Source organism: Oncorhynchus keta, chromosome 12 (assembly GCF_023373465.1).
Source record: "Oncorhynchus keta strain PuntledgeMale-10-30-2019 chromosome 12, Oket_V2, whole genome shotgun sequence".
NCBI classification, from domain to species: Eukaryota; Metazoa; Chordata; class Actinopteri; order Salmoniformes; family Salmonidae; genus Oncorhynchus; species Oncorhynchus keta.
In genome coordinates, this window is record NC_068432.1 from 19,423,985 (window position 1) to 19,440,165 (window position 16,181).

The 16,181-nt window shown below is 43.9% G+C and overlaps 1 protein-coding gene across 2 annotated transcripts in view; it reads right to left on the minus strand.

Annotated features, from left to right (window-relative positions):
* LOC118391082 (G protein-activated inward rectifier potassium channel 2-like) overlaps positions 1 to 16,181 on the minus strand; it is a 103,227-nt gene continuing 87,046 nt past the window's right edge. The window contains exon 3 of one of the 2 annotated variants that reach the window (XM_035782085.2): positions 1 to 2,887. In XM_035782085.2, coding sequence (XP_035637978.1) covers positions 2,532 to 2,887 — 356 coding nt within the window. In that variant the 3' untranslated portion in view covers positions 1 to 2,531. The remainder of the gene's footprint in view (positions 2,888 to 16,181) is intronic. The other variant, XM_035782084.2, reaches the window with a different exon arrangement.

The following is a 16,181-nucleotide window of genomic DNA, read 5'->3' on the forward strand; positions in this document are numbered from 1 at the left end:
TTGTCCATTTCAATCAATTATTGACCACAGAGTGAATATATTTCTCAATTTCATTAAATCAACACAAGGTAAAATAAGATTTGTATCAATAAAAGAGAGTGAGAAGTATTAGTTAAAGTATTATCGAAGATGATTTATGAACCAGTATTTTGCAATTCAGTGTAATGTTGAAAATATAACCTAATACAATTAATAATTACAAATGAATACAAACAGTCAAATAAAAGAGTCGATATAATAAACATGTCTGTTTCGTTCAATCTTTGTTCAGCGATTGGACAGAAGTCAGATTAAACAATGATGCCTGCATGTTTATAACGCTTTACATTAAGCTGCTGAAATACCACATAGCTGAAATATCTACCCCTTTGATAACATCTGATTAATTACCAATAACTTCACAGTACCTACACCTGTAACAAACATGGATCACAAATAAAAACATTTAATTAGCTATAGACTAACTGCGTTGTATATGGGTAACTTAAGTGTTACCCAAATGTTTTTTATTGACACATAGAAGCCATAGTTATACAGGTGTGCTATCAGTGACATGCAGAGCTAGAACGTTCTGCAGTAACAAAATTACACACTGTTGCTATCTGAGACCTGTATATGGCTCTTCAGCACAAGCAATAGAACCATTTTGTAAAGTGATAACATTGTAAGGTTACGTTACACTGTTTTATTTCAAATCAAACATTTTGCCGGAAACACAAAGAAATTGCTTTTAGAAACTTAGTTTTGCAGCAGAAATAAAGAGGTCTAATATGTAAAAAGAAGAAAATGAACACCCTCGGGCTGCACTTAGTTAAATTAAAGGTGCTAGAGTAGGCCTTGATGCTCTTCCCCAAGCTCCCCTCACATGGCTTCTTTCGTAGTACCAGTGTGCTTTCATTTGTCCGCTATGGGCCGGACACTACAGTGGGGTTCACTTCAGAGACACATTGAAAGATGGAAGCCTATCCTTCATATTAGAAAAGTGAGCATGTTTCTCACCGGTTCCAATCCAAGTGCCAATTCCGTTTAGCAAACTCCAGGCAGTGCTATAGTCAGATGACATGAAAATAGAGCTCTTTGGCCATGCACACCAGCGGTGGATTTGGCGTCGAAAAACGGAAGCATATGGAGAAAAGTGCTTCATCTTATGGGGCTATTTTGCTTCCACTGGTCCTGTGGCCCTTGTTATGGTTAAAGGCATCATGAACTTTACCAAGTACCAGGACATTTTAGCCTAAAACCCGGATGCCTCTGCCAGGACTTGAAAACCCTGTGGTTTGAATTGAAGAGGTCAGTCCATAGGAGCAGATGAAGGATATCAAGGATTTGGTAAGATTCTGTAAGGAGGAATGGTCTAAGATCCCTCCCATTATGTTCTCCAATCTCATAAAACATTTTAGAGAAATGCTCAGCGTCGTGCCAATTTTTACTCCTTTCTTTTTTATATTTTTTGTATTACTTATAAATAAAATATTTCTCTGAGCAATTGTATTAGTATAAAATAAATGTTCTGCTGCTTGGATAACGTATCTTGGATGACGTCCTCCTCTGAGACCAGGTTGCTTGTTGCACCAGTAGGATAATTATAAAGAGAATTTATGCTGGCAGTTAAGGGAACTAACAAAGGTTATGACATTTACGTTAAAAGGTTAGGAGAACTAAAACAACAAGGGTTAGGCAACTTTACGTAGCAGGTCAGGTGAATTGGCATAAGCTTAGAAAATGGTTAGGAGATGTTTTAGCTAAAATGCTACAGTTGTCCCAGACGCAACCTGAACACGCAACCTGTGGATTGCTAGAAGGATGCGCATTATGCCTACCCATCCTCCCCGACCAACCTCCCTACTTTCTGTCTAAAGTAACTAGTCCATTAGGCCAGGCTGAATATTCTATAGGGCTTTCATCCAGAATTGTTAATAAGAGTTATATTGTCATGCCTATTACAATCGCCATTATTCTCATATGTACACAATATATTATAAATGAACTACAGTGAGTTTTTGTACATGCTTATATATTTCTTAAAACTCTAATGTAAGGAAAGCTTTGTACATAAGGCATAGAATATGTACAGACCTGGTCTAAATTAATCAGTATCAAACATCTTCTTGTCAAATATTCACACTTTGGCAACATAACAGATAGTATATACAAAAAATACAAATACAAATATCCTAGAATATATATGTTTATATGTATAGGTTTTAATCTTTGAATAAAAAAAACGAAATAATATTAATTGATATCTTCAAGAAAAAAACGATGTTATCAAAACATGCAATTACAGAGCTTTTCAGTCCAGCCATTGTCATGTACCATCTATCTTTGGGGGGCAAATGACCTGTTTAGGGCTAAAGCTGTCCTTGTTGCAGGGTTCCTAGGACCAGACCATCCTTGAACTCAGGTTCCCCATTTTTCTGCCTTGGCTCTGACCTTTGACCTGGGACCAGCTCACCTGGTCAGACAGCCATGAGGAGTAGAGACACCACAGTAAGCCCCACACAGCCCCTCTGGCCTAAGTTCTCTTCCCTCTACACTTTGGACTCACTCTCTATATTAGCAATGTCACCGTTCCTCTCTGTCTGCTCCTCTAGCCCTTCTTCCTGGGTTACCAGTGTAGTATGCTTCTTCTCGCGGCCCTCGGGCTCCAGCACCCCCTGCTGGCTGAGCTTGCTGGCTACAGACCAGGTGAAGGGCAGGTGGATGCGGCAATTAATCTCAGCCAGCTCTCTGGCGCTGCAGCTGGGGGTGTTGGTCTCGTGGATGTCGTGAAAGCTGTTGTAGTCCACCTCGTAAAAGCCATCCTCCAGGGTGAGCACCGGCATGAAGCGGTAGCCCCACTTTATCTCGCTGGTCACATACGAACTCCTGGCCTGGCAAGTCATCCCTGTGGGGACAGAGAGAAGACGGAACTTAGCCTCCTCTAGAGTTAACAAAAAAACACTGTCTAGTTGTGGATATGACTCATTCAATGTCAGAGTCATTACAACATAATGACACAGGTCTACTAGCACTTTATGAGAAATAATGTTATATCATGTTATCATGTCATTGTTAGGTGTTAGTATCGGTGATCTCTGGCTAAGGCCGTATGTGTTGGGAGTGAGTAAGTTATTAATTGTCAATACAGTTGGACACTATAGCTGTGGAAAACTGAGCACTCAGTAATATATACAGCCCTATCCAGTCCACCCAACACTCAGGAAGGGTTGGTGTATTGAACATACTGTACAGAGACTATTAATAACTCTTAATTATGAACATAGCCACTAACCATTTTACCTTTCATGCAGCAGTACATTGTAATTGTACCTCAAGCACTTTGCCAAGATTTTATTGTCACATTAGAATGAATGGTGCTGCTAGGCTCTGTGTGTAGGGTAAGTGAAGCCGTCCTCTAATATATTTCTCAAGGAAAACAGCTTTCTCACTACTTAATAATTTGTTGGGTCAAATATAATGACATGTTAATAATTACTCTAGAAAGTGTCTGAATTCCTTGCCTCATTACAACAGAAAGCTACATTCTTAGAGAACAGAATTAGAGAAATTTCAAGTTGGCAGTTAAAAATATTGTTTCACGTATAAGGAGAACTGTTTTAGAAGGGGAACTTCTAAAACATTAGATGAAAGACTTTAAACAGTAATTCTTACACAAGAAGAAGAGCCATTAATCATTAAACTTCTTTTGCCTACAGCTGTGAGTTAAGTTTTTTTTCTGATCCGTCAGGTTTCACAAGACATCCTAATAAGAAACCGTTAAACTAACACTGAATGACAAGCAATGTCCCTTTGACACGTGCAATGCTGCAGGGCATCAAAATGGCACAATTATTGAGACTTAAAAATATTTAGAAAGTGGAGGGAGGTCAACAAGGCAATGAACATGCGATTAAAAAAATAATTGGTGTTTTGGAGCAAATCCATCAACAGGATATTGAGTAAAGCGAAGAGACGGTATAAAGGACTATATCAAGTGTGTGTGTGTGTGTGTCTGTATCATGGTAGGGGAGGAAGGACTGGTACATCTCGTACTGCAGTTTCATTTGGCTGATGATGCTGAAAATGTGCAGCTCCAATGAGCAGCTGGTGCACTGCAGAAAGGATATGGCGTTACCTTCAGGGCTCCGGCAGCATGGATGCTGAAGAAAGCCTTCTGCTATGAGATCTAACACATAGGTTTCTAAAACTACAAGCCAGCCCAAAAAAGTATGAATTTACAGAAAATGTCAAAGAAGTGATATAATTATCCTGCTTGGAAAGAAACCATTACAAAATGTTGTTTTCTTTCATGTCAGACCCTAAATTCCAGGCCGCACAGTACAACACACGCATTTCATGGGCTAAAACATTTCAATAATGTTTTCATTGAATACATCCAGGGGGTGGAATTGGATATACATAATGTTGAAGTCGGAAGTTTACATACACTTAGGTTTGAGTCATTAGAACTAGTTTTTCAACCACTCCACAAAGTTCTTGTTAACAAACTATAGTTTTGGCAAATCGGTTATGACATCTACTTTGTGCATGACACAAGACATTTTTACAACAATTGTTTACAGACAGGTTATTTCACTTATAATTCACTGTATCACAATTCCAGTGGGTCAGAGGTTTACATACACAAGTTGACTGTTCCTTTAAACAGCTTGGAGAATCCAGAAAACGATGTCATGGCTGCAGAAGCTTCTGATAGGCTAATTGACATAATTTGAGTCAATTGGAGGTGTACCTGTGGATGTATTTCAAGGCCTACCTTCAGTGCCTCTTTGCTTGACATCATGAGAAAATCTAAAGAAATCAGCCAAGACCTCCACAAGTTTGGGTCATCCTTGAATTTTCAAAATGCCTGAAGGTACATCTGTACAAACAATAATACGCAAGTATAAACCCCATGGGTGTCACGACTTCCGCCGAAGTCCGTCCCTCTCTCTCCTTGTTCGGGCGGTGTTCGGCGGTCGACGTCACCGGCCTTCTAGCCATCACTGATCAATTTTTCATTTTCCATTGGTTATGTCTTGTCCTCCTTCATACCTGGTTCCAATCCCATCAATTACATGTTGTGTATTTAACCCTCTGTTTCCCCTCATGTCCTTGTCGGAGATTGTTTTGATTGTATGTGATGTGCGACGGGTTTTGTACCCACTTTGTTATTTTGTACATTTTGGTTGTTTTGGAGTTTTGTCAGAATTTATTAAACAACTCAGTTTATACCAAGTTCGTTCTCCTGCGCCTGACTTCCTTGCCACCAACAATGGGACCACACAGCCATCATACCGCTCAGGAAGGAGACGTGTTCTGTCTCCTAGAGATGAACGAACTTTGATGCAAAATGTTCAAATCAACCTTGTGATGATGCTGGAGGAAACAGGCACAAAAATATCTATATCCACAGTAAAACGCGTAATATATCGACATAACCTGAAAGGCCGTTCAGCAAGGAAGAAGCCACTGCTCTAACACCGCCATAAAAAAGCCAGACTACGGTTTGCACCTGCACATGCGGACAAAGAGGGGGGGTGAAAGACAAACCTGGAACATGAATGTCTGGCAGATACATAACCACACAGTTTGCTCATCCTGCTGTGGATACATGTGTATATGTGTTTGTGTTGCGTACTGCACACTAACAGCCCTCATATGACGGAACAGGTCAGCCGTGACAATGGCCACAAGCTGTTCCTGATTCGCATCATGCCTTCCACAACCTTTCGACCTCTCCCCTTTCACCCAGAACATTCTCCTTTATGCCACTGCCGCTTCGGCTTATACAGGCCATTGGGCTGAATGACAGGGCACCGCTCCGACTGTCCGTCTACTATTACTTCAGCCGAGCATGCAAAACAGGCCATTGACCCAATAACACACAGTGCATGGTACACTCAAACAATTATTCAACTTTGAGTCTGGCCTCACAAAGTTCACATCTCACCTCTTTTTCCAAAGTATAGTACCTTTAAATTATGGGGGGAGGGAGAGAATTGATGGTTTCAAATGTCACCTGTGGTACCACCTGTCCACGTTGGTAAATCTGGTCTTGTATTTAGTCTACACAATATCAACTGCTCACCTTCAACTTTCCCAAAACAATGACTTCCCTTGAATCTCCCATTTCTCTCAAACATTTTAGAAAAAGCTGTAGCAACTCACTGCCTTCCTGAAGACATAAATTACGTACATGAAACGCTCCAGTCTGGTTTTAGACTCCGTCATAGTACTGAGACGGCACTTGTGAATGTGATGAATTACCTTATAATGGTGTCAGACCAAGGCTGTGTATCTGTCCTCGTGCTCCCAGATTTTAAGTGCCGCTTTTGACACGATCGATCACCACATTCGTTTGAAGAGATTGGAAACCCTAATTGGCCTACACGGCCAAGTTTTTGCCTGGTTTACATCTTATCTTTCGGAAAGATATCTCTGTGGATGGTTTGTCCTCAAAGGTCCGTTTTAGGACCGCTATTGTTTTCACTATATATTCTATATATTCACCATATATTCTACCTCTTGGTGATGTCATTAGGGAATGCAATGTCAACTATCACTGCTATGCAGACGATACACAGCTGTACATTCTGGTTAAACATGGTAAAGCCACAAAAATTGCTACCCTGGGAGCCTGTGTTTCAGACATAAGGAAGTGGATGGGGCATTTTTAAAACTTTTAACCTCAGACAAAACAGAGATCCTAGTTCTAGGTCCCAAGAAACAAAGTGATCTGTTGTTTGATCTGGCAATTCATCTTGAATAAACTGTGAAGGACCTCTGATCTCTCATCTGACGAACATATCAAAAATATTTCAAGGGCAGCTTTTTTCATAACTGTCACACTCTGATCTGTTTCACCTGTCTTTGTGATTGTCTCCACCCCTTCCAGGTGTCTCGCATCTTCCCCATTATTCCCAGTGTATTTATGTGTTCTCTGTTTGTCTGTTGCCAGTTCGTTTTGTTTTTCTTCAAACTCACCATCGTATTCTGACTTGTGCCTGCCCTGCCCTGCCTTGAACCTGAGCCTGCCTGCCGTTCTGTACATTTCGGACTCTGCTATGGAATTCTGACCTCTGCCTGCCCTTGACCTGTTGTTTGCCTGTCCCCCCTGTTTTTGTAATAACTTTTGTTACTTTTAAACTGTCTGCTTCTGGGTCTTCTCCTGAGCCTTGACAGTAATATTGCAAAAATCATAACATTTTGTCCAAAAGTTATGCAGAAAAGCGAATACTTCTAGATTAGACTACTGCAGTACTCTACACTTTGACTACCCGGATAAAGCACTAAATAAACTTCAGTTAGTGCTAAGTACGGCTGCTAGAATCTTGACTAGAACCCCAAAATGTTATCATATTACTCCAGTGCTAGCCTATACACTGGCTTCCTGTTAAGGCTATGGCTGATTTCAAGATTTTACTGCTATCCTACAAAGCATTACATGGACTAGCTCCTGCCTATCTCTATACTTTTGTCCTGCCTTACATACCTACACGTACCCTACGTTCACAAGCCTCCTTATTGTCCTTAGAATTCCTAAGCAAACAGCTGGAGGCAGAGTTTTCTCCTCTGGAGCAACATTTTTATGGAATGGTCTGCCTATTCATGTGAGAGACGCAGACTCTGTCTCAACCTTTAAATCTCAACTGAAGACTAATTTCTTCAGTAGATCCTATGATTGAGTACAATCTGGCCCAGGGGTGCGAAGGTGAATGGCAAGGCACTGGAGTGATGAACTGCCCTTGCTGTCTCTGCCTGGCCGGCTCCCCTCTCTCCACTGGGATTTTCTGCCTCTGACCCTATTACGGGGGCTGAGTCACTGGCTTACAAATAAAATAAAATCAAACTAGTACTAGTTCTCTTCCATGCCGTCCCTAGGAGGGGTGCTTCACATCTGCCAGGCTTTTTCCCCCGCTATACTCAACTTGAGTGGGTTGAGTCACTGACGTTCTTTTTCCGATTTTGCGCCCCCCTCATGCTCGTGCGGTGGAGGAGATCTTTGTGTGCTACAGTCAGCCTTGTCTCAGGGTAGTAAGTTGGTGGTCTGTTGATATCCCTCTAGTGTTGTCCGGGGGTATCGTCTGACAGTGACACAGCGTACCGACCCCCCTGTCTCAGGGTAGCCTAGTGGTTAGAGCGTTGGACTAGTAACCGCAAGGTTGCAAGTTCAAACCCCCGAGCTGACAAGGTACAAATCTGTCGTTCTGCCCCTGAACAGGCAGTTAACCCACTGTTCCTAGGCCATCATTGAAAATAAGAATTTGTTCTTAACTGACTTGCCTGGTTAAATAAAGGTAAAATAAAATTTAAAAAAATAGAATATATGCTGCAATAGTCTATGTGCCAGGAGGCTAGGGTCAGTCTGTCCTATCTGGTAAAATTCCCCTGTCTTATCTGTTGTCCTGTTTGAACTTAAATATGCTCCCTCTAATTCTACCATCTCTCTCTCTCGTGCTCTCTGTCTCTCTTTCTCTCCCCTCCTGGAGTACCTGAGCCTAAGGACCATGCGTCAGGACTACCTGTCCACCGGTTCGTGCTGCTGATCCAGTTTCTGATGTTTTTCCTGTGGCTATGAAACCCTGACCTGTTCACCAGATGTGCTACCTTGTCGTGCTGCTGCTCCAGTTTCAACTGTTCTGCCTGCAGCTATGGAACTCTGGCCTCACCGGATATGCTACATTGTCCCGGACCTGCTGTTTTCGTCTCTCTCCCTCTATCTCGCTCTCTCTCCCTCTCTCTCTCTTTCTCTACCGCAACTGCTGTCTTGACCTCTGAATGCTCAGCTATGAAAACCCAACTGACATTTACTCCTGAGGTGCTGACCTGTTGCACCTTCTACAACCACAGTGATTATTATTTGACCCTGCAGGTCATCTATGAGCGTTTGAACATCTTGAAGAACGATCTGGCTTTAATGGCCATTTACTCTTATAATCTTCACCCGGCACAGTCAAAATAGGACTGGCCACCCCTCAAAGCCTGGATCCTCTAGGTTTTTTCTTCGCTTCCTGCTTTTCTAGGGATTTTCTCCTAGCCATCGTGCTTCTACAGTACATCTGCATTTGTGCTGTTTTGGGGTTTAGGCTGGGTTTCTGTATAAGCACTTTGTGACATCTGCTGATGTAAAAAGGGCTTTATAAATACATGTGGTTGATCGATTGCCTGACACCTGTAGTTACCTCAACATATAGAGATTAGAAAGACGGATGCCCTGTGCACTCATGCCTGGTGCGTGTCCCCATCTGTCGGGCATTGGGGGACACAGTAAACTGGTTGCACAAATATGGAGAGCACACTATTGAAATTCAAAAATTACCAGGAGCAGGACATCACAGCGATGAAGATGAAGAAGTTTGAGCAGCACTCCAATGACTATGAACAAAATGAGGTGTATCTGTAGAGAGGGATTCCACATCGAGGACATGCAGTGATGTCAGAGACTACCCAAAACAGGTTACCCTACCTCCACACTTAAGTGCATCTTCTCTTGATGCAGATTCAGATTACAGCTATGATTCCCATGGGAGTGGATCTTTTTTAGGACGCAAGCGAGGGGGAAGAGGATACCCTCAATGGCCCGACAGGGGTCAGCAGCACCACAGATGTGGAAGAAGTGTAGGAGGGGCAAGAAGAACAGAGGAGCAAGGCTGCAATTGGACACAGTCAGAATGCCTGAGTGTGATTAACCTTTCTTCACGTCCCATCATCACTTCATGTGAGTTGGCGTTGAGTAAGGGTTTATCTTTCATCCCCACTGCATCATGTAATGACTTTCACACCACAATAGAATTTCAGAAATTATTTCCAAATGTGGATGTGTCAAGTATGGGTGAGACGAGTGTTCAGACTATGGGTGACACAATAGAGAATTACATTTCTACCAGAACGAATACCCCGTTTTAAGCCAAATCCACCTTTTTTCGGCCAGATACAGAAATCCCTCCCTAGAAACATACTGCAGATTGGTGGAAAAAAATTCTCAGATTTTGAATATTAAAGTGAGAATACAGAGTCTGCAATAATCTCCCTAAACAGAGACAAGCATTGGATGTTTAAAAAATGATTCCACTTTGATAGTACGTAATTGCTGACAAGGGCGGAGCTGTGGTGTTGTTAAACCGTGATGACTATGTGAATGAGATCTGGGGACTATTGAACACCACCACGTTCTATCAGAAATTGTCACGTGACCCCACACCACTGTTCAAAGAAGAGATTCACTGCAAGCTGAAGTCTCTTGTGGAAAGTGGAGACATTATGCAAAAATAATATGAGTTCATGAAAGTAGACTATCCAGTCATTACCTTTATTCATGCCTTACCAAAATACACAAACTACTGGATAAGCCACCAGGGAGACCTATTGTGGCCTCCATTGGCTCATTGACTGAAAATATTTCTGCTTTTGTAGATTTATTTCTAAAAACCCATTGTGGTGTCACTCTCACCCTATTACGGGCAAGGCCATTAAGATTAAGGGCATCATGTTCCACCAAAAATGTGCTATACCTGATCAAGTGTATTTGTGGTCTATGCTATGTAGGAAAAACAAAACGAGCCCTGAAAACAAGGATAGCAGAACATATCAGGACACTTGACCAGAGAAACCCGATGGCTGCGCATTTCATAGAGGCTTGTCACACCATTAGCTCTTTGAGATACATCGGCATCGAACATGTTAAGACTCCTAGGAGGGGGAGAGATACTGATCATCTATTATTGAGAAGAGAATTGTATTGGATTCACCGTTTGTGTACCATGTCTCCTAGAGGTCTGAACCAAGAGTTTGATATCAGACCATTTCTTACATGAATATTTCACTTTGATTTGTCTTGCCTTCCAGGTAACCCACTTGGTCATTTTGTAAATATTTATTATTTTCTGGAACTACTACATGTACCCATCTCATTGTTATTAAATGATTAGAGGTACACAAATAGCTTTTGCACCCACCATGCGTCATGTCCTCAATGGTCATGTGAGGTGAAATGTGTTTTGGGATGTGAGCACTCAATTTGTTTGACCTGATGCAGATCCGTTTCAGATCGAAACGTTGTCAATAAATCAGTGAATTTGTAGCTTTAACAGTGTGCGGGCCTTCTTGTTCTTTAATAGTATTCTTTATTAGCCCAGCACCTATGTTTTTAAGGATGTGCTTATGACCACTGACTTTTCTATGCATGTTGAGTCTGCCAGAAAGTAGTTACGGCAGTCAGTCAACCCTCAAAAACCCTTTCGTCCCCCTAAATTTACAAATGCAGCCTGCCCCTTTCGCAAACAGTCATTATCGAATTAGACAAAATGGCAGAATAATGTGTGCCCCCTTCTGCCCAAAGCCCTTCACAGCTGGGGGGTTTGGGTCAGGGTGAAAAGTGCATCACCTTTTTCTAAATGTTGAGCTAATTACAAGGGTCAGACAAAAGGCAGTAATTGCTTTGGGAAAGTAGTATTGGAGGGGAGTAGCTGTAGTTATTTTTTAGTCTACATGCAAGATTAGTTTACCAACATGTACAGGTGATACCACAGATGACCCTTGACGAGGACAAAGGGGCCAGCCCCCTCCCCCAGTTCAAATACATTATTTTACCCTTTGTTATTCTTTGACACCAGTCATGACAACATTTCAAGAGAGAGTTGACAACCACTGTTCTCTACCTTAACACAAAGCAGCACAAGGCACACACAGCCTGTATCTCCACCTGCATTGTCATTAGAGGGTTTATATATTGAGTGACAGAATTTGAGACAACCATGTACCATGGCCATATCAAAAACAATTAAAGTAGAACTTGTGCAGTACAATAAATCTTTGTCTGTAAGAACAAAGTCCTCGCCTAAAATAAAGCAACCACCCATGTGCAGAGTTGGTGGAACATAATATCTAATAGCTATTGGCTGGTGTGGCCTGCTGTTTGGATAATACTGCTTAAAGGGAAACCACACTCAAAAGCTGTCACACCCTAATCTGTTTCACCTGTTCCTGTGATTTTCTTTCTTTTCGTTTATTTACATTTTTACAGGGACAGCGCACATTAATCAACGTTTCAGTAAAAGTGCCTGTTTTAGCCAGCCGGCTAATTTTCAACCGCAGTCCCTGGGCAAGCTATTAAAAACATTGTTGATTGTCCAGGTGTGACTTATTTTCCCCAGTGTATTTATCCCTGTGTTTCCTGTCTCTCTGTGCCAGTTTGTCTTGTATGTTAGTCAAGTCAAGCAGTGCGTTTTTCCCGTTTCACCTTTTGCTTTTCTCTTTTTGATAGCCTTCCCGGTTTTGACCCCTGCCTGACTCTGGACTATTTCCCCGCCTGCCTGCCCTTCGGTACCTTTTGGACTCTGAACTGGTTTTGACCTTTTTACCTGTCCACAACCATTCTCTTGCTTTACCCTATTGGATTAATGAATATTGTAAGACTCCAACCATCTGCCTCCTGTGTCTGCATCTGGGTCTCGCCTTGTATCATAAAAAAAACGATATTTGTGGTATGTTGTTCATTAGTATTTTGTTTATTAGTACCGGCAGTGAAGTTTTTAAGATATTGTCAAGTATGCCGGCAGTCGAGTTTTTAAGATATTGGATTTAAAAAGCTAAGTGTCTCCGGCCATGTCATCATGATTATGCAAAATGCAGAGAGATCATTCAAGTTTCACCCTCTCTCTCTCTCTCTCTCTCTCTCTCTCTCTCACTCTCTCTCTGTTCATCTTACATGGGCACACTTCAGTTGCCATGGCAACATCACAAACCACCGCAGATGATTGTATGGTTGCTTAGAGAGAGCAATAGAAGCAGGAGGAGGGAGGACTGTCTTCTCCTTATGTTCCAACAACAAGATGGGGAATTAGCCATGTCTGCAGCCCTGTGTTCATGTCTAACTGGAATATTCACAGGACCGTAGACACATATACTGTAGAATAGGATACAGAGAGCACTGCTCTAAATTATTACCTGTATAATCATTTGGTGTGTGCTTATATTTGTCCTATTTCAAACAAGTGTGTATTATACACATTTCAGAATTGGAGATGTTATTTTTGCATATTCGAACTCTCCCTGGCCCACCCTCAGCAATTATTGTTATTTTTATGTTGTGTTCTAGTTTATTTTTTCTTTGTTGGTGTTTTTGTATGATTCCCAATTAAATGCAGCTGGTAACCATTGTCTCTAATTGGGGATCATATTTAAGTAGCTATTTATCCCACCTGTGTTTGTGGGATATTATTTTGTGTTTGTGCATGTGCACCACATAGTCACGGTCCGTTGTTCGTTTATTTGATTTTGGCTTAAGTTTCACTTTGGAATAAATATGTGGATCTCAATATCCGCTGCGCCTTGGTCCCGTTCGTACGACAACTGTGACAGAATATCCCACCAAAAGAGAATCAAGCAGCGTATCCACGAGGTACAGGAGTTTTGGACATGAGAAGAAGTGATGGGTGGATGCAAAACCCTTCCTTGGCGGCAGACGGAAGGTAATAATGGAGGACAGCGATGACGCCAGGGTTCGCGGCCACAGAAATCCCAAGGACATCCCCAAGATTTTTTCGGGAAGAGCCAGAGCACATGGAACAGGTGATAGAGAGGTGGTCGGTCAACCCAAGGAGAGAGCCAGAGCCCGCCTGGGAGTCGATGGAGCAGTGTGAAGACGGATATCGGAGAATGATGTTGGCAAAGAGTAGGCTGCAGCGCAGGCGGGCTGAAGATCAGGTCATCAGTCCGGTGCCATCTGTGCCGGCTCCACGTACCAGATCTCCAGTGCGCCTCCCCAGCCCGGTACGTCATGTGTTTGCTCCCTGCACTCGCCCTGAAGAGCCAGAGACCGTCAGGGAGGCAATGGGGAAGTTGGGAGAGATGAGAGAGATGTTGTGCAAGTGTGTTCTGCTCAACATCCGACCAGAGGATCCGGTTAGCAGTCTGGTGCAACCTGTGCCGGCTCCACGCATCAGGCCTCCAGTGCGCCTCCCCAGTCCGGTACGTCCTGTGCCTGCTCCCCGCACTCGTCCTGAATTGTGTGTCACCAGTCCGGTGCTACCTGTACCGGCTCCACGCATTAGGCCTCCAGTGCGCATTCACAGTCCAGAGCTCCCCACGATGGTCCCCGGTCCGGAGCTTCCCGCGACGGTCCCCGGTCCGGAACCTCCCGCGACTGTCCGCGGGCCACGTTCCGGAACCTCCAGCGACGGTCCACGGTCCAGAACCTCCAGCGACGGTACACGGCCCGGAACCTACCACAACGGTCCACGGTCCGGAACCTCTCGCGACGGTCCACGGTCCGGAACCTCCAGAGACGGTCCACAGTCCGGAAACTCCAGCGACGGCGATGGCCGGATCCGGGGCCTGGGTGGGGGCTACGACCTACATCGGAGCTGTTTTGTGGTCGGAGTCCGCACCTTTGGGGGGGGTACTGTCGCGCCCTGACCATAGAGAGCCATTGTTTCTCTATGGTGTAATAGGTTAGGGCGTGACTAGGGGCTATTCTAGTTAATTATTTCTATGTTGTGTTCTAGTTTATTTTTTCTATGTTGATGTTTTGTATGATTCCTAATTAGACACCGCTGGTAATCGTTGTCTATAATTGGGGATCATATCTATGTAGCTATTTTTCCCACTTGTGTTTGTGGGATATTATTTTGTGTTTGTGCATAGTATTAGTCACGTTCCATTGATTGTTTATTTGATTTATTTGTTTTTGGCTAAAGTTTCACTTTGGAATAAATATGTGGAACTCAATATCCGCTACGCCTTGGTCCCGTTCTTACGACAACCGTGACATTTACATTTACATTTAAGTCATTTAGCAGACGCTCTTATCCAGAGCGACTTACAAATTGGTGCATTCACCTTATGACATCGAGTGGAACAGCCACTTTACAATAGTGCATCTAAATATTTTAAGGGGGGTGAGAAGGATTACTTTATCCTATCCTAGGTATTCCTTAAAGAGGTGGGGTTTCAGGTGTCTCCGGAAGGTGGTGATTGACTCTGCTGTCCTGGCGTCGTGAGGGAGTTTGTTCCACCATTGGGGGGCCAGAGCAGCGAACAGTTTTGACTGGGCTGAGCGGGAACTGTACTTCCTCAGTGGTAGGGAGGCGAGCAGGCCAGAGGTGGATGAATGCAGTGCCCTTGTTTGGGTGTAGGGCCTGATCAGAGCCTGGAGGTACTGAGGTGCCGTTCCCCTCACAGCTCCGTAGGCAAGCACCATGGTCTTGTAGCGGATGCGGGCTTCAACTGGAAGCCAGTGGAGAGAGCGGAGGAGCGGGGTGACGTGAGAGAACTTGGGAAGGTTGAACTCCAGACGGGCTGCGGCGTTCTGGATGAGTTGTAGGGGTTTAATGGCACAGGCAGGGAGCCCAGCCAACAGCGAGTTGCAGTAATCCAGACGGGAGATGACAAGTGCCTGGATTAGGACCTGCGCCGCTTCCTGTGTGAGGCAGGGTCGTACTCTGCGGATGTTGTAGAGCATGAACCTACAGGAACGGGCCACCGCCTTGATGTTAGTTGAGAACGACAGGGTGTTGTCCAGGATCACGGTAAGGTTCTTAGCGCTCTGGGAGGAGGACACAATGGAGTTGTCAACCGTGATGGCGAGATCATGGAACGGACAGTCCTTCCCCGGGAGGAAGAGCAGCTCCGTCTTGCCGAGGTTCAGCTTGAGGTGGTGATCCGTCATCCACACTGATATGTCTGCCAGACATGCAGAGATGCGATTCGCCACCTGGTCATCAGAAGGGGAAAGGAGAAGATTAATTGTGTGTCGTCTGCATAGCAATGATAGGAGAGACCATGTGAGGTTATGACAGAGCCAAGTGACTTGGTGTATAGCGAGAATAGGAGAGGGCCTAGAACAGAGCCCTGGGGGACACCAGTGGTGAGAGCGCGTGGTGAGGAGACAGATTCTCGCCACGCCACCTGGTAGGAGCGACCTGTCAGGTAGGACGCAATCCAAGCGTGGGCCGCGCCGGAGATGCCCAACTCGGAGAGGGTGGAGAGGAGGATCTGATGGTTCACAGTATCGAAGGCAGCCGATAGGTCTAGAAGGATGAGAGCAGAGGAGAGAGAATTAGCTTTAGCAGTGCGGAGCGCCTCCGTGATACAAAGAAGAGCAGTCTCAGTTGAATGACTAGTCTTGAAACCTGACTGATTTGGATCAAGAAGGTCATTCTGAGAGAGATAGCGGGAGAGCTGGCCGAGGACGGCAC